The sequence below is a fragment of the Egretta garzetta genome, unplaced genomic scaffold (genome assembly GCF_000687185.1).
Source record: "Egretta garzetta isolate BGI_Z169 unplaced genomic scaffold, ASM68718v1 scaffold135, whole genome shotgun sequence".
In the NCBI taxonomy this organism is placed as follows: domain Eukaryota; kingdom Metazoa; phylum Chordata; class Aves; order Pelecaniformes; family Ardeidae; genus Egretta; species Egretta garzetta.
In genome coordinates, this window is record NW_009259594.1 from 417,177 (window position 1) to 434,591 (window position 17,415).

At 44.7% G+C, this 17,415-nt stretch overlaps 1 protein-coding gene across 1 annotated transcript in view; it reads right to left on the reverse strand.

The window, feature by feature from the left end:
* Positions 1 to 17,415, reverse strand: part of CNNM2 (cyclin and CBS domain divalent metal cation transport mediator 2) — a gene marked incomplete at its 5' end in the record, with an annotated part of 125,774 nt that overhangs the window by 9,225 nt on the left and 99,134 nt on the right. The window contains 4 exons of the mRNA XM_035893631.1: positions 2,246 to 2,339; positions 5,719 to 5,888; positions 8,008 to 8,145; positions 16,705 to 16,848. Of these exons, the coding sequence (XP_035749524.1) occupies positions 2,246 to 2,339; positions 5,719 to 5,888; positions 8,008 to 8,145; positions 16,705 to 16,848 (546 nt within the window). The remainder of the gene's footprint in view (positions 1 to 2,245; positions 2,340 to 5,718; positions 5,889 to 8,007; positions 8,146 to 16,704; positions 16,849 to 17,415) is intronic.

The window sequence follows — 17,415 nt, forward strand, 5'->3', positions numbered from 1 at the left end:
AATTTGGTTATCCAGCACAGGGACACTCAGTTTTAAAGTAGTTCAAAAGGAGCGGTGGTGCCCACTCCAGCCTGGAAGGCAAAGAGTTAAAACAAACCAGAAAGCTTTCACGGGACCCGTTCCTTATGGGAGTCAGATGAAAACAGAAATAAAACCAAAGGACACTTCATAGTTCTTCAAGTTTTCAGTAAAATGTCAAGCGAGGTTGTGATTCTCCAAGCTCAGCCCTGCCAGGATGGGTAACGTACTGCTCATCATAACTGCAAGTCCCTCCCCAGCTGTAGTTAAAGAAAAAAAGCTTCACTCTTTTGTTGTGTTGGGTTTTTTTTTGTTGTTTAGGGGGTTTGTTTTGGTTTTAGGGTGGGTTTTTTTGTTTGTGGTGTTTTGTTTTTTTTTTTTTTAATGCTTTACTCTCCTATTACTGACTTCACATTCCAGACAGGGAGAGCAGGCACATGAAGGCTAATTAGGACGCACAGAGGAGCAGGACTTTTCTCATGTTCTGCAATGACTTATATTTTCACTGAGCTTTTCTGTCTACACAGAGCAACAGGAATTTACTTTTATGAGCTCATCGTAAGAGAAATCTGAGGATGCTGCAAGGCATCATAAAACAAATTCTCTAAAATCTGGAGGCAAAGCCAGCAAAATGAGGAGTTTCCTATTGGTAAAAGCCAAGCAGTCAAAGGTGAACAAATCCAAGGTTGGCTGAGAATAATTTAACATAGTGCACATCCTTAAGTTTGACATGACAAAATCCAAGATGGATTTCAGGGCATGTGAAGAGGAGGCCATTTGACCTCACAGACTTGGGGCAACTGGCATGGTTGTGGGGAGGGTTAGCAAGACACATACACAAAAAAACCAAAACATGAAAACATTCAAACAGCAATGCTGGCAAAACAGAGATGCCACAAGTGATTTCCACGTGTAGGTCTGGTAGGAGAAGTGACCATGCCTAATCCAGCTCTGTGCCTGGCCCATACTGCAAAAGCTGAGCTGCGAAGCTGAGAGTATGATGCAGTTGTGAACATGTGTGTGTCACGATTCCTCGTGAACGCTGCTGCTACTGCTCAGATAAAATCCACCCGGTGCTCTACACATTTTCAGATCTGTCAAGCCTCAAAAGGTATAAGCAAGACTGATCAAATTAAACTGCATATAATCAAGGAAAGAATTAGTCTTGCCTGTAAAAGCGAGCTCACACGTTCAAGAGAACTGCTGTCATCTGTGAAGTTTAACAAGGCTATACTCATAACTTATAAAACCATTTTCATTCCAACACTATTCGCTAATGCACATACACATAGGTACACATACGTAAAGGGAGTGCTCATGAGCGCACATCTAAAAGAAGCTGCTTCTCAAGTGGAACACAAACCCTGCTGCAACAGGAGGACCTGGTTTCAGCGTGAGAAACGTCTCTCCCTGAAGCTGAGCAAGCGGCTTTGGGTCAGCCGATGGCCAACACCAGCACCAGCACCCCAGCTCTCCCCAACGGGGCTGGGGATCCCCAGTTGAGGTCAAGATCTTAGTGGTGACACTGCTGGCACCAAAATACATCACTAAATGCCGAAATACAGCGCTGGAGCCTACTCTTGGTGGATTACAAGACAATTCCCCCAACCTGCACTTGTGAGGTGGTGGCTTGCGTGGCTACCGCTTGTGTGCCAGGAACTGACTCACACCTCGGTGGGAACTGGCTCACACCTCGCCCTCGGACACCAGTTCAATCCCCTTGCCGATTTCTTGGTTACATTTCCACACAAGCTGACAGGAGCAATCGCTTTTCTTCCGCTGCTGCCCTCCTTTTCCTCAAGACGGCTTTAGAAACAAGACTGATAAAGTGAACCATCACCAAACTCACATGCGTTTGTGCTTTGCACCACTAGATGTCCCTCTGCCACTAATTATTTTACTCCCATTAATTTGATCCCTGTTACCCTACTGTGAGCAAAACTACAAAGCTGTTGTCCAGTACCAAACACATTGCTGGCTAAGGCCAACACTCGCATCCTCTAGGAGCTGGCAAACCACTGCCAGCCGCTGGGTTTTGGAGTCGGCCGCTGCCACCGGCCCGGGCCCGTCCCAGGGATGCTGTGCCAGGCAGGCAGTTTCGCTGGCAAGGAGATATCATTTTCATCAACCCCATGGACATGGCGGGGGGGATGCCCTATGCAGCCTCCTCAGGATGGGCAGGCTTGTGCAGGAGCGCATTCCAGAAGCAGAAGGTAAGAGGACATACCTGGCGATGCTGTGAGGGCCATCACCCCATAGTAGGAAAAAGCACCAGCTTCAAACTTCATCCCCTCTTTCCCAGCCTCCACTTCCACTTTCCCCTGTTAAGGAAAAGGAGAGAGAGCTGCAATTAAAGGGACCATAGGTCTCGAGGCACAAGACCAGACTTGAGCCCTGAAAGCTAGTTTTGCCTGACATTCCTAAGCAGCGTCATGGTCCCTGCAGTTTGCAACAGTGCCTGAACAGGGACAGACCCTGGAGGGGAACACGCTCTTGTGCCCTGAGCTATCCTGGTCTTCAGTGCCCTGTGGCCAGCGTGAGTCCCTGCAGAGGGGCAGGATCACGACAGTGCTTCGGGGTGGTGCTACTGCCCTGCTCCAAGTGCTGCCAGGCTGCTTTCCCTCAACGCAGAGTGAAAAAATACTCCCCCAGTATCACAACAAGCTTATATGTAGTCATCTGGGGTCTTGAGACACCTAGACATTTTGGGCCACAGTTCACATTCACATGAAGAGTCCCCTCTGGCACCAACATAGGAAAGGGAGATGGGAGACAACACGTGAGGAGGCTGTCTGCCTTCACCGGTGAGATTCCCACAGAAACAAAGCCCTTATTCCTGAAGGAGCAGTCTCAGGGCTACTTTGGTTTTCTTGGTTTCCAGCAGTTTTACATATTCCAGCACCCTTAACTTAAGATCCTGCTCTTTCGCAGGGTCTTGCCTAGAAGGAGCTCAGTGCTTCCCAAGCTGTACAGAACCACACTACCACCCAGGTGCACCCGTTTCTGATGTGGGCTGAACCAAATGTTTAACATCACATCCTACAGAGGACTCTAGAACAGAACCCACTATATCGAACACAGCTGTAAACATCCAGTTACTTTTGTATACAAGTAGCCCAAAAAAAAAAGACTTCTTAGTAGGGCCTGGCTTTCACATCCATCCATCCTTACTGGTGCTGCACGGAGAGTTATAGCACACCAATGCAGACAGAAGAAATCGCACGCAGCTTTCAGGCTGAGCTACACAAAGGTTGGGATTTCAGGCAAACAACATCATTCCCTGCAATGCTTTCCCTCTGGCTAGGCCGGCAAGGGCAGGCAGACTGCCCCTGCCGCGTGTACTAGGTAGACTGAACATCAGCTGGACACAATCAGGTCAAAATGAGTCCAAAAGGTAGATTTTATTTCTATGTGTTTATCTCATTAAGCACCATTTAAAATAAATAATCATGCCTTTAACATTACAGTACTGTACTGGGCCAGAAAAACATGAAAATTAACTCAGCCTGCATGAGCCCTGATACCAAGTCAGTTTGTCTAAGTGTCCAAGAGGAGAAAAACCACAAAATCTACCTAGCAGGAAGAAAGTGCCTGGCTCACAAATCCACTTTCCTGCTATCACAAGCAACAACTTCATATAATCCCTTTTAAAACCAATTTCACTCCACAACACAAATAAGTAGCTTATTTGTTCATTATAAGCCTTCCAAAAGATACGATTTCATCACCCAGGCAAAGGCTGGTTATAAACGGAGCTCTCGACCTACTTACTGCTGGTGGTTATTCGCCAGCCAAGACCAGGTCTCCAAAACACATACACGACCAGGCTTTGATCTTCACCTACAGCCAGTCTGGAGTTAGTAGCTAAATACAAGCTAGTAATTAGTAGTAGGACTTGAGCTTCAGTTCCAAGGCCTTTGCTCTATCAGCACAGGCAGCGGCACCTCCAAGCTTCCCAGTGGTGGCCATATGAAGACCAGGCATGCTTGGCATAGTCACAGCAGCTGAAAAGCCGTTAAGAATTCCCCATGCATGCTAGTAGATGTGTTCTGCCCTGCTTAAATGCATGCACATGTGGTTTCTGGTTTTCCACTGTTTAATGTTCTGACAGGAATTTTGAAAAAACACAGTGACAAAACCAAATCTTGAACAACTACAGAAGAACTTCCCATTAGCTAAGAGAAAAGCTGTTGCAAACAAGTGATATTCCAGCTAAACCAGTAACGCTACAGAGATTAAATTGGTAAATTTAATGCACAGAATATACATTTAATTGTGTTCTGGTATGCATTTACTGTGTAGGTATCCTTGGTCTCTCAACATGAGAGATTAAGTCCAAGTCCATTTAAGTAACAAAAGCAGAGTATTTATCCCCCCTTGATCCTTGCAGAACCAAGCTTGTTACCATTTTTATAGTATGTACCTACTGCAAGCTCACTTTCCAAATGCATTATAGAGCTAGCTGTTGTGTTTGCTAAATATTTATTGATTGAAGAATGGCTTGGAAAGAATTGTTTGTTCTTTTGTATCGCCCATGTCCTCCATTTACATCTTTGCAGCATTACCTCATCCAGGAGCATTATCTTGCCTCTGGAATATTTCAGATTGCAACAATTCACACGTAAGAGTGAGCAGTTAAAGAGCTACCAGTGCCCCCTCAAACCCTTGGAAAAAATGATCCTTTTTAAAAAGAGATTTACATTGAATCCACAATACCATATTCCAGTGCTTTCTTAATTGTTTATCACTGATGGGTGTTTAAACCTCTCCTCTTTTTTTAAGGCCACTTTAAGGAAGTTTTCAAGCCCTGTGTTACAACTTTAGCTACAATGCTTGTGTTTTTATAACCCAAACTGATTCAGTTATGTAGGATAGAAACATAAGCACCTTTCCAGCAAAATCTCTCTTAATGGGCTGTTTCTGCTCAAATGGTATGAGATGGAAGCTAAGTTTCTGTGTAAAGCTTTACCGAGCCATTCAAGCATTCCTATCAAGTAAAAAAACCTGGGAGATACCAACACTGGAAGCAATCCTGTACAGAACCAGCAGAAAGGAGTCCTTCCACACCATCTAGGGCTCCAATCTAAAAACCACCTACATGCAGCAATCTCAGGGTAGGGCGAGTGCTTGGATGGCAGGGTGCCCAGGAACCGCAGGGGCTGTGGCAGGAGGTGGCATCAGTTCAGTAGATGGTGCAATGCCCCCAACAAAACCTGCGCTTCTCAGAGCACCAAAGGTACAGGCTTCAAAATTGCACAGAAAAACGTAATTTCTCTAAACTGTCAAAATCCCTGTGCCTCCTTTTGCAAAAGGAAAAAATGCATTAGAGAAAGCATCCTGGCCAAACTCCTATGACGTGCCATTTTTTTTAACTTGTTTTCCAAGCAATGCCAGCTGTACGCAGGGATACCTTTACATTGCCTATCCTAGTGATACCTAAAGCATAAGTAACTTTCAACAGATGCCTGAAAGCGGGAAGTGCTGTCTACCCTTCACAACTGGTTTAACTGAAGCTGAAAGCAGCTGAGTGAGCTCCTCAAGGTTGGCAAGGTCATAAATGAGGCAGGAGCAGTTCCCAGGAGCCATAGTTCTGTTCCCATGTTTGAAAGAAGATAAACTTCAACAACTGGAAGAGGTATAGAGAGGGATATGTCAGGAGATGAAGGATTTTGCACATATCTACATAATCACATGTCTGACCTGTAAAATGAGAACAAAGTAGTCGACGGGCTTGTTTCGCTGGTAGAGGTAGTGTTCTGGGGCTTTCTTGTTCTTCTCGTCGTATTTCAGCTCCTGGATGACGTTGGGATGTTTTAGCAGCCTGAGAAGGATCTTCTCTGACATCTGGGATGGACCAAATGCTTCTACTTCTATAACACAAGATACAACTTGGCATTACACTTCATATGCCTGGCAAGAAGTTAGCAATACTCGTTAATAAGCATTTGCCTATAAAAGACACACAGATGCAGAGAGATCCATTATGGAATTGCAGGCTTCCTGTCTTTTGAGACTGTTAGATTTGTAAGGGGGGAAAAAACCAGGAATGCTCCAACTTTCATTACTGAAGTATTTTTCAAAACAACAAAAAACCATGTCTCCATCTGAAAGGGAAAAGAAAAAGGCAGTCTTGCCCTCTTGAGAGTTCAGAGTCACAGTTGTATAGGCTCATTGAAGAGTTGTATAAATAGAAGAGCTTTAGAATTGGGGCACAGAGAACCTTTGAATTTGTTTTTCCTTCCTCAGAAGGTATTAAAGTTACTGCATTTATTGCACTTAAAAAAAAAAAAAATCACTGTTTGGGGCCTAGAAAGTTGCTCTAGATAGATGCTCTACATAAATCAAAGACATAGTTGGGGCTGCCACAGTTCATATGGGAAGAGTTACTCAAAGTGAGAGACAGTGCAGGTCAGTTCAAACCATGTGGGATTAATGCCTGACACACAGAACACATCTCCTATCCACTTGCTCTTCAGTGTTCCCAACAGGAGCTGTTTGAAGAGGAAAAACTCATCCTTCTGTGGGAATGTTAAGCCAGGGATGTCGAGATTTGCACATGCAAATTGATAAGCTTTCCTAACACCTCATTTCAGAACAGGACTGTTAACGACCCAGTACCTTTCATCTGCTAAAGATACTATTCTCAATTTTGAACAGAGAAACCAAAACTGTAGCTTTCATCTTATTTAGCAGTGGCTTCACAAGCAGACCTGGATTTAAGCTACAAAATCCTTTCATCCACAAAACAAGTAGAAAAGCAGCACCGTAAGACTATGTCTGTTGAGCAGGTGTTTAGGGAACTCCATCAAGTCTTGTACCACTACAGGAACAACGCCTTGCTTGCTGTTAAATCCACATCTTCCTGTTGAACTGCTTCCTTTCACCAAGGACATGCTCATGTGCACATGAGCCGTAGGAGTCCAAGCCTTTTAAGGAATTACTGCCCCTCAGCTGAGATGTGATAACCGATCATGTACACGTTTCTTTCAAGTCACAGAGGCAAAATAAAGCATGAAGGCGGACTAGGAGCATCTAGGCAGGCAGTTACTGCATCTTAGAGGAGGGGAAGTACTAATTTCCAACTGGAGCTGGCAAACTTGAGACAAAATAACTTTATCATTTTCAACCCATGAATATATGTTGAACATAGCAGTGAAAGACGCCCATCTGAAAGGCCTGCGTGTGAGAAGTCTTTATATGTCAAAGAGAGACAGCATGAGCAATAGGAAGGTATGTTTTCCACAAGCTCTCCTGTTAACAGGTCTCATCTCTGAGGTGAAGGGACCAACTTTACGACGAAAGGCAATATCAGCTGCAAGAAATCATTCAAGGCCCTGGCTTCTCTGCCAGACTGCTCACCCAAAGGCTAAAACATCAAGGTGTTCTGGGATGGAGACAACTGTCCTCTGAAACCTGAAGTCATCAACGGAGGTCATACAAGCCAGCCAGAAATCCATTTTTAAAAGTACAGTTCAACCGCCTGTGCAGTCTGCATTAAATGTGTCGGGAGAGTTTTTCACTTGGAGTCAAAAAGTCTCATGGAACAGGTTTAGACCTTCCTGCAAAAAGTCCAGCATCTCTTTCTGGAGAAGGCGCCAGAGTGCAATTACAGTCAGCTGGCCAGTGGTATCGAGTCCTCTTTGGTTTGTTCCCTGAGCTCTTCCTAATGGGGTGTACTTGCTAGTCGTTAATCTGACGGACTCTAGACATGCAGTGCGGCACTTGGCATTCATCCTTACCTTTCAGACCAATTTAAAGTTACTGGTCCACCCCTGGTAAATGTCTCAGAGGGTTCATGCCGACACTGAACACAGGAGAGGAGAGAATTTAAAAAGAAAAACACAACAGTGGCATTATTTGTCACCCCACAATCCAGCCTCCCTTCCCGCCTGCACTGTCCCACCCACCTCACCGGCCTTTGCTGACAAACTGCCTCCGAGGCTCTGGCACGATTGCAAAAAAAAAAAAAAAAAGATAACCCGCACTTGCCTGTTGCCAGGAACCGGTGCATTGCCAGGAGGAGCTGCGGTGATATTTTAACCTTCATCTCGCTGTCTGTCTGCTTGAAGGCAGAGAAGTCCTGCTTCCTGTCCCGATGAGCTACTTTCTTTTTCGTCTTGTTATCAGCTGGGGAAGGGAGGGTGGGAAAAGAAAGGAAGGAAGCGATTTTTGTTAGAACGGGGTCCAACACGAACCGCGCTGGATGGAGCCAGCCAGGACGGCCACCCAGAGCACAGCGTGCAGACAAACCCCTCTGCAGTACGCGCAAAGCCCTGCTCATCGGCACGCAGCACAAACCAGAAACAACCAGCGAGCTGTGCTGCGGGCTCACCGGCCGTGAGCCCCTGGCCTGCAGAGCCAGGCACCCGGTCTCTGTCACTTCTCTGTCACTTCAGTTTGCACTTCTTGCAAACATCTAATTGCAGAGCGGCTCTGCGTATTACACATAAGGTGCATACGCATCTCCAGGTGGAGAGGAGGAGTCCTGCTCAGCGTTACTAACGATCAGAAGGTGTTGCTCTACAAGAATGTCTGACAGCTACTTTTTTCATATACATTCCTTAGAAAATTCCCAGCAAGTACATAGACTAAATATACAATGACTTATTTCTTATGCTGTACCACGGCTTCACTGATTCTTCACAGCTTTGGCAAAATCTGCATGCCTTTCGTCCAAATCACTCCCAATGGCTGACGAGGTGTACAGCCTGGAGGTGGGAATCTCAGGCTGCTTTACAGGCACTGAAGCCAGAATGAGTTATGGAGTAGCTTCAGGAGTTCAGATATGGGAATTCACCTGCTGGTGATCCTGGACTCCTCTCCTTTACCCAGCTAAGTACTTGCCACTTGGTTCATTTGTGTCTTAAGCTCTGTGATGGGGAATCCCCATTTGTGAGAGACAATGTGAAAGATGGGAGTTGCAGAGGCACAAACAACGCAGCTATTATCATCCACCCACCGAGCTAATCTGCCAAAATGTCTAGGAAACCAGGTAAGTGGAGAACAGGTTGGTGTACGGTATACATCAATTCCAGGGAGAAGAGGTCTCTGCTCGGATGGCAGGGTCTTCCTCTTCTCTGCTGACACAGTGCGTAAGGTGGCATTGGCTATAAGCAGCAGAATGCTGTGAGACAGCTCTGAGCTCCACCGTATATTGCAGAAAACCCAAGTCTTGAGTCCCTCAGACCTAAGGCACGGCTCAGGTTCTAGGACTTTAGTGGGGAAAGATATTGCAAACACTATAGCTACTTGTCTATCAGACACGTAGTCAGTGAATTAAAGTGACTGTACTTTTGAGGGACCGCAGGCAGTTCTGGTACATTGATTCACTGCAGAGAATTCAGGCAAGCACACAAAGTGGTGGAGGTGAGGTTAACACTGTGAAACCTCACACACACCCCCAGGTAGCTGTTGCCAGATTTTGGGTTTGCGTACAAGGATGAGGAAAGTGAGGTACCATAGCAAGGAAGCCACTGAGATCTGGAGTCCTGTAGGTGTCCAATTATATGCTACAGACTACAGAAGGCTCAGAGAGGTTGAGTTTGGGGCTTGAAAATGCACAATACTGGTAATTAACAGATTTCTAGAAAGATTTTCCCAAGTCACCTAGACTTTAGATAGGAATACATTTAGATCCTCGGCTTCCCACGGACAAGCCTCCACTATAGGACCATGACAGACTCAACAGCAATACTGTACTGATATCTAACATATCTACACTAGATATCTAAAGCTCATTCTGTGAGCAGTGCAAATCAGAAAATTTGAGATACTTGTTCCCAAGCACATGGAGAAGAACAATGATGACACATGCCCTTTTTCTTCTTTGAAACCAGAAGCCTATTACCCTAGTAGTACTTTACCCAGGACCTGGACTACATCAGGGACTGCAGTTTTTCTTCCAAAAGCAGGAATAGAAACCACCCAAGGGAGTGGTTACAGGCTAAAAACAATCCCTGCCTTAGGAATATAGTCTGAGACAGACCTTATCTGTACTTGCAGCTGAAGGAAAGATGGATACCAAAGCAATAGAAAGTGAATAGGAGAAAAGTCCCCCAGAAGCTCTCACTACCTTGTAAGAGGTAAGAGGAAAAGAAACTGTGCTTTTTCTCAGAGCTCAGAGAATGCTATTTTTTACAATGCTATGGCCAAAATGTTTTCTCACAAGGAGCTCCGTCACTGCTCTCATCAGGGAGGCAAAAATCACCACAAGTACAAGTTTTGGCCGTAGGAGAGGGAAATGGGGAAATGCCTCTTCAGCAGGGCAGTAAAGCATCTCTGTGTTTCTCCTGTGAATGAGCTGTACCACCACAGGCTACACACTGCACTTCTGGTACCTGAAAACAGGGCCAGCATCACACCATGGGAGGATGCCTTAAATCTTTCCATCTGCATCAGTCATCAAGGTAAGAGATCCAGGTTCTTAAGCGAATGATGGGTGATTTCAATTCCTCCTACTGTTTCCTTGGCAGTTTGTCCAGAAACCTTCCCCCAAGAAAAGTGTTACACAGTGAGAGCAGACCCATAAGGCTTAAAGCCATTATCTTGGCTTCTATTCATGAGAGATGGTCTTAATTGTTCTGTGCTATCCAAACAACTTCTGAGCTTCTTGTAAGACATAGGAAGCAAGGATTGGATGGTGACAGAAGTAATTTAATCTGGACCAGGTATTTCCTGTCTGCCCTTTCTACAGTAAGTGAGATGGAGACCTGGGCACTGAAGTTATCTTCGCAAGCTGAAGCGATCTCTGCCTACAGAGTGCTGTGATGCTGTTTGGTTCTGCAACAAGAACTATGTGATGCATGAGGGATACCCTCACTATAACTTTTGGTGAGATATCAACAAATACTGCAACTTTAGTAGGTTCTGGGAATATTTAGACTTTTCCTTCAAATCAAAGGCAGCAAGGCTGACCATGAGCTCCTGGGCTGATGGAGCGAACTCAAGAAGAGGATGGGTCCAAATATAAGTAAGGTTGTGATCTCTCTTGTTATATTCCTGAACTTCCAGGCCTGATGCGGAACACCAGAGGCGATTGTGTGGATTTTCTTGAAGGAGCCAGCTTGGACTGGAGACAGGGAGTTCAAACCTCCAATCACCCGTTCAGTTGGGCGGGCAGGCAGGCAGCAGGCTGATGGGCCTTGCAAATGCACCCAGAAATGTTCTGGGAAGGTTCTTGTTCTCTTCCCGTGCTCCTTTTGTCTTTAGGACAGAATAGACATCTGCAGTGAGCTCCAGACAAGAGAACGAGGACAAAAATATTTTATCAAATAGAAGTGTGGTTCTGTCTGGTACACAGGAACTGTACAAGGACAGAGACAAGCAACTGCTTGAGATGTGTGTTTATCAGATACTCCAGGAAAAGAAAGTACAATTCCCAGGGGACTAGACTCGCTGGCCCTGTGCCCATACTGAGTCCCAGGATGCTTAGCCCAAGGCAGTCAGAGGTGGGTGCCAGGGTCTCACCAGCATGCCCCCCACGTCCCCTCTCCCCCCAGCGATGCACACACCCAGGCTGACAGCCTATGCCCCATACACTGCACAAGTCTTAAGCCTGTGAGTTTAATTTTAAAAGGAAGGTTTAGGAATTAACTAAGTTAGTTTTGCCAGTTCTTTTTGTCCCTAGCTGGGAAAACCAGGTTGCCCTGCGTACCACACATGTTTTGGCAAAAACCAGAAAGTCAGCGGGACTAAACCTCTTAAACAGCCTAAAATAGCTCCCCATAAAGACGCAGCTCCTACAGCCTACTGGTGCTAGGCAGCAGAAGGTTAACAAGTCCACAGTCCTAATGGCCAGCAAAGTAAAAGCATCATTTTCTCATGGGTGGCAACCACCCTGGTGTATCTAAAGATTAGATTCCAGCTGCACAAAGCTCTGGTCTCCTGGCGTTAGGACACTGATGTATACTATGTCAATATCTGTAGGTCTTGCCAGACAAATCAGCATTGCCAAAACCTTTTCTACATTGTTACACTTTCACTGGATGACAGTGGAAATACTTATAAGGAAGGGCAAAGGATTTTTATTCCCATAGCTCCGTGATTTAAATGGGACAAGTGATACTACTAGCACATGTATTTAACATACCTGCTTTGACAGCTGTTTGGAAATTGGAATGTTCGGGTAAGATGTGGTCTTCCCCTCAGGGAAGTGACTTGCCAAGGCAAAAAAAAAAAATCATTAGGTGAAAGCTATTGTGGCTGCAGCAGTGCAGCTCTAACAAATGTGCCCCATGGCCTGGCACTGAATGCCCCTGCAGCATGGGCTTGCCGGGGGTCGCATCCGCCGAGGCAGACTGCTGAGCAGTACGCAGGTAGGGATGTAAACATGCAATATAAGCTGATGCTTACAACCAGACTATTTATCCGCAGCATGCAGAACATATGCACAAGGGTGCACATCAAGGTATTTCATTTGTAGAAAAAACTCAGATTTTACGTGGGGCGAACCCTCTTTGAATCTGTGTGCGTGAAAACCAGCAGCATTTCAGCTGCACTAAGGGGAGGATTAAACTCGTCTTCAATTAGAAAGAGCTAAATAGGACAGGCTACTAGTCAAACCCAGGTCAGAATGGTGAACTCCATGTTCCTCAAGTGCACTCTGTCGGAGGCCAACGTAGAACATACAGGTTTCTCTCTTGGACCTCTGAGAAGGTTGAGAAATGCTCCCCCACCATGGCCAGGGCCGTGGGAGTGCAGGACAGACTCCTGTAGTGCGTCAACCATGAAAAAATGCTCCAGCTTTCCAGTACTAAGAACCAAATGCACTGACAGCTTTTCATCGTGATGCTGGCTGAGATGTAGTCAGAGCCTACCTGTGCCATGATAGAAACCCCTTCTCTCCACCCCATCAGCATCCCCAATACAAAATCTCATGCTCAGAAGTACTCAAGTCTACCCAGACGTTGATAGGTCAGACATATTTAACAATTTTTCTCGCTCCCATCTTCTTGCTCCTGACATCTCTGCAAGCCATAAGACATAGCAGACTAGAGCAACCTGAAGAAATTCCACACATTTACTGGGTGCACAACCCTCAAAAAATTCAGCTGCAGAGCTTCAGCAGTGAGAGCAGCTTTCAGCAAAAACTGTAAATATACAATTGCCTCTACCCTAACACAGTTCAAATGGATTTTCATGGAAACGGCAGAAAGGCACAGCTCCAACACCAAGGTCTGCCATTTCATCAAATTTCAAGTTTCCATCAAGGAGAACAAAGCATTTTTAAAGCTTCAGAACAAATGCATAACAACACTGCCAAAAGATTTCATAAGGTCTACTTTTAAGCGAACACCTAGCACAGAGCATATCAGTCCAAAGGTTTCAAGCTTGGTCTTATAATGAACAGCATCAGAGCACTCCAGTACTAGACAGGGTTACTAGCACTGACACACTGATATCAACATCAAAACCGAGCTGCCTTAACATACCGTGGACAATAACGTACCTTCAGTAAACCCAAAGCATGTTCCCATCACTACACCAACTGGAAGTGGTTACAGCATAGCAGGCTGCCCGAATCCAAAACCTATCACATTTTCTGTGAGCCTCGCAGCTTCTCCAGATTTCTGCTGTCTCTCCTTTACTGCTGCAGTTTTCTTCAATCTAAACAGCAGAATGAACTCCAGTGCTTCATATAGAAACTAGAAGTTCATCTTCATGGTACATAGCAGGAGTCATCCCCCAAAATTTCCTGCGTCCTCCAGGAAGCCTAGGAAGTAATGTTTCTCTCCTGTTCTGAACCAGGAATTTTCAGTAGTAAAGCCTTCCCAGGAAGGAGAGTTTCAAATGAAATCTTGTTCACCAGCTCTATTTTGTTAATCTAGGAAGTCTTCAGATAGTAAAATTAAATTCTCATTTCCCTGCCCTCTAACACGCTATTAATGGTCAAAGCTTTTTTTTTGTCCTGAAGAACAACATAGCGTGATCTATGTGGTTTCTCTTATCAAAAAAGGGAAAAAAAACAACATTGAAAAGCATATGCAATGTCCTTTCATTCGTAGAAACATGGAAATACCTCAAAGGTGAGGAGACAAAAATAGGATCTTTTTGGAGTATAAAAGAAAGTCTGAATTCACCCTGTAAAAGCCCTATGTTGTAACTGATTAGCCCAACAATTCATTTGTGAAGGCATGAAAAGAAATTGATACTAACTGGACTTCTGTGATTTGCATAGTAATTAGACTGTTTAGCGTATCATAAAACATAACCGTGATTTACATGAACCTTTGGGCACATAAATACCGACCAGCTACAGAAAGCAGTTCAGGCAATAACAACCTATTAGGACAAGTAGAAGTATGTCTATCCCACAGTGTAAAGTGCTCATTTGGCTTGGAGGGAGGATAGGAGATGCTTGTATTGGCCTGAAAGAGATGCTGTAGAAACATTCAGAACGCTTTCATGGGGAAAGAAAACTAAAGCAAAGGATAGCTGAACAGCGTTAAAGATATTTAAAATTATTATTTCTATTATTTCTATTACAGCAGAATCTAGAGACATCCTTGTGCTACACGCAAACACATAGTAAAGAACAGCATCTGCCAGCACGTGATCAAAGCACAGGCAAGAGCGATGAAGAATGACAGAAAGGAAGTCCCGCATGCACAGGCCAGATTGTGCAGCTGGGAAGAGAAGCAAAGACACTTTAGGTAACTGGCCAAAGACCAGACAAACTCTAAACTGGGAAAGAAAAGAGGCCCGATCTCTCAAGTCCCAGGTAATGGCTGACCTGCAGCATTGTCTCCCTCAACATATGTTAACATAAAGGAAGGAAGGAGCTGTACTGAGCGATAACAAGAGAAGTCGTTTAGGACATGCTGGTTTTCAGCCCTGAAGAAGACTTCCCATTCTCAGGTTTTCTGAATGAGCGACAGAGACTCTAAGGAGGCTCCATTCCCCTCCCTTAAGTATTTGCCTGCCTGCTTGCTTAAGTGCGGTAGTACACGGTCTACAGGCCCTCGAGGTGGAGAGAGGTTAGAGGAAAATGTGGGAGGTTGTGAGCACTGTAACAAAAAGGTTTAGTAAGGCCACTGTGGTGGGGAACAGCTAGCAGGACAGACCAGATTGTTGCAGATGTAAACCTCGATGGAAGGCTCAGATAAAGAAACCTGTCCTGTTTCTGAATTAGTACAGCATAAAGGGGTGATGTGCCCATCCTGCGAAAACAAAAATTACTTTGACCACCTGAGGGATCTGCAGGTCATTTGACCACTGAGATTTTAAATCAGCATTTAACATCTCTCAAAACACAGCCATTAAACACAGCTGCTGCTGGATGGAGTCTTCCCTTTCATCTATAAAAAAAGTGCAAATATTTCTACTCACTGTATAGATCTGTTTCATCCAGAATTTCAGACTTGATGATCTCTTCAATCACATCTTCTAAAGTGACAATTCCCAGGACTTCATAAAAAGGATCCCCTTCTCCTTCATTGTTTACTCTTTGTACTATAGCCAGGTGAGACTTGCCTGCAAGGAGACAGATCAGCAATTTAGACATTTTAGAAATTCCTGAAAGATCAGAAATCATAGCAGAATTATAGACACATAGGTATAAATAAAAAGAAAAAAAGGTTGCTGTCAGGCTTCATGAAAAAAAGAGGCAAAGTTAACAGATGCTTAAAATCAGAATCTGATTTCTGTCTGAGAAATGCATTCCTGGGTCACATAAATCCACCCAACACACTAAAGGAGAACGGCTAAAGAGATCAGCATTCTCTTTCTTATATCTTTCCCAGTGAAACTGTCATCCCAGCATTGAATTAATTATATTATCTTGCTGACAGTTGTTCCACTTCTCGCCTCATGCACTGGCAGAGGAAGACCAGGCTGGAGCCGTCCTTTGCAGCCAGCTCCGTGGATGTTCTCCTCAAGCATGGAAACAACAGCTACAATGGCCAAACCACAGAGGCACACGGACAGGGACGAGCTGGGGAGAAGAGGTCAGGCCAATCCATGAGTTTCTCTTTTTCTCCTCTGTCCCTCAAAAATAATTTATTTAGACGTGCTCTATGCGGTGGAGGGTAGGGGGGCTTATTTAGGAGTTAATTGAAATATTCAAAGTGACAGCGTCTGATCAACAAAGAGAAAAGCTAAGATGAGATACACTAGTGGCTCTACAGATCCCTCACTCACAGTATATTCTGTAATTCCTAAAGTCCTTTCTGCACATGCTGGTTTTCAGCCCTGAAGAAGACTTCCCATTCTCAGGTTTTCTGAATGAGCGACAGAGACTCTAAGGAGGCTCCATTCCCCTCCCTTAAGTATTTGCCTGCCTGCTTGCTTAAGTGCGGTAGTACACGGTCTACAGGCCCTCGAGGTGGAGAGAGGTTAGAGGAAAATGTGGGAGGTTGTGAGCACTGTAACAAAAAGGTTTAGTAAGGCCACTGTGGTGGGGAACAGCTAGCAGGACAGACCAGATTGTTGCAGATGTAAACCTTCTTGATGGAAGGCTCAGATAAAGAAACCTGTCCTGTTTCTGAATTAGTACAGCATAAAGGGGTGATGTGCCCATCCTGCGCAAACAAAAATTACTTTGACCACCTGAGGGATCTGCAGGTCATTTGACCACTGAGATTTTAAATCAGCATTTAACATCTCTCAAAACACAGCCATTAAACACAGCTGCTGCTGGATGGAGTCTTCCCTTTCGTCTATAAAAAAAGTGCAAATATTTCTACTCACTGTATAGATCTGTTTCATCCAGAATTTCAGACTTGATGATCTCTTCAATCACATCTTCTAAAGTGACAATTCCCAGGACTTCATAAAAAGGATCCCCTTCTCCTTCATTGTTTACTCTTTGTACTATAGCCAGGTGAGACTTGCCTGCAAGGAGACAGATCAGCAATTTAGACATTTTAGAAATTCCTGAAAGATCAGAAATCATAGCAGAATTATAGACACATAGGTATAAATAAAAAGAAAAAAAGGTTGCTGTCAGGCTTCATGAAAAAAAGAGGCAAAGTTAACAGATGCTTAAAATCAGAATCTGATTTCTGTCTGAGAAATGCATTCCTGGGTCACATAAATCCACCCAACACACTAAAGGAGAACGGCTAAAGAGATCAGCATTCTCTTTCTTATATCTTTCCCAGTGAAACTGTCATCCCAGCATTGAATTAATTATATTATCTTGCTGACAGTTGTTCCACTTCTCGCCTCATGCACTGGCAGAGGAAGACCAGGCTGGAGCCGTCCTTTGCAGCCAGCTCCGTGGATGTTCTCCTCAAGCATGGAAACAACAGCTACAATGGCCAAACCACAGAGGCACACGGACAGGGACGAGCTGGGGAGAAGAGGTCAGGCCAATCCATGAGTTTCTCTTTTTCTCCTCTGTCCCTCAAAAATAATTTATTTAGACGTGCTCTATGCGGTGGAGGGTAGGGGGGCTTA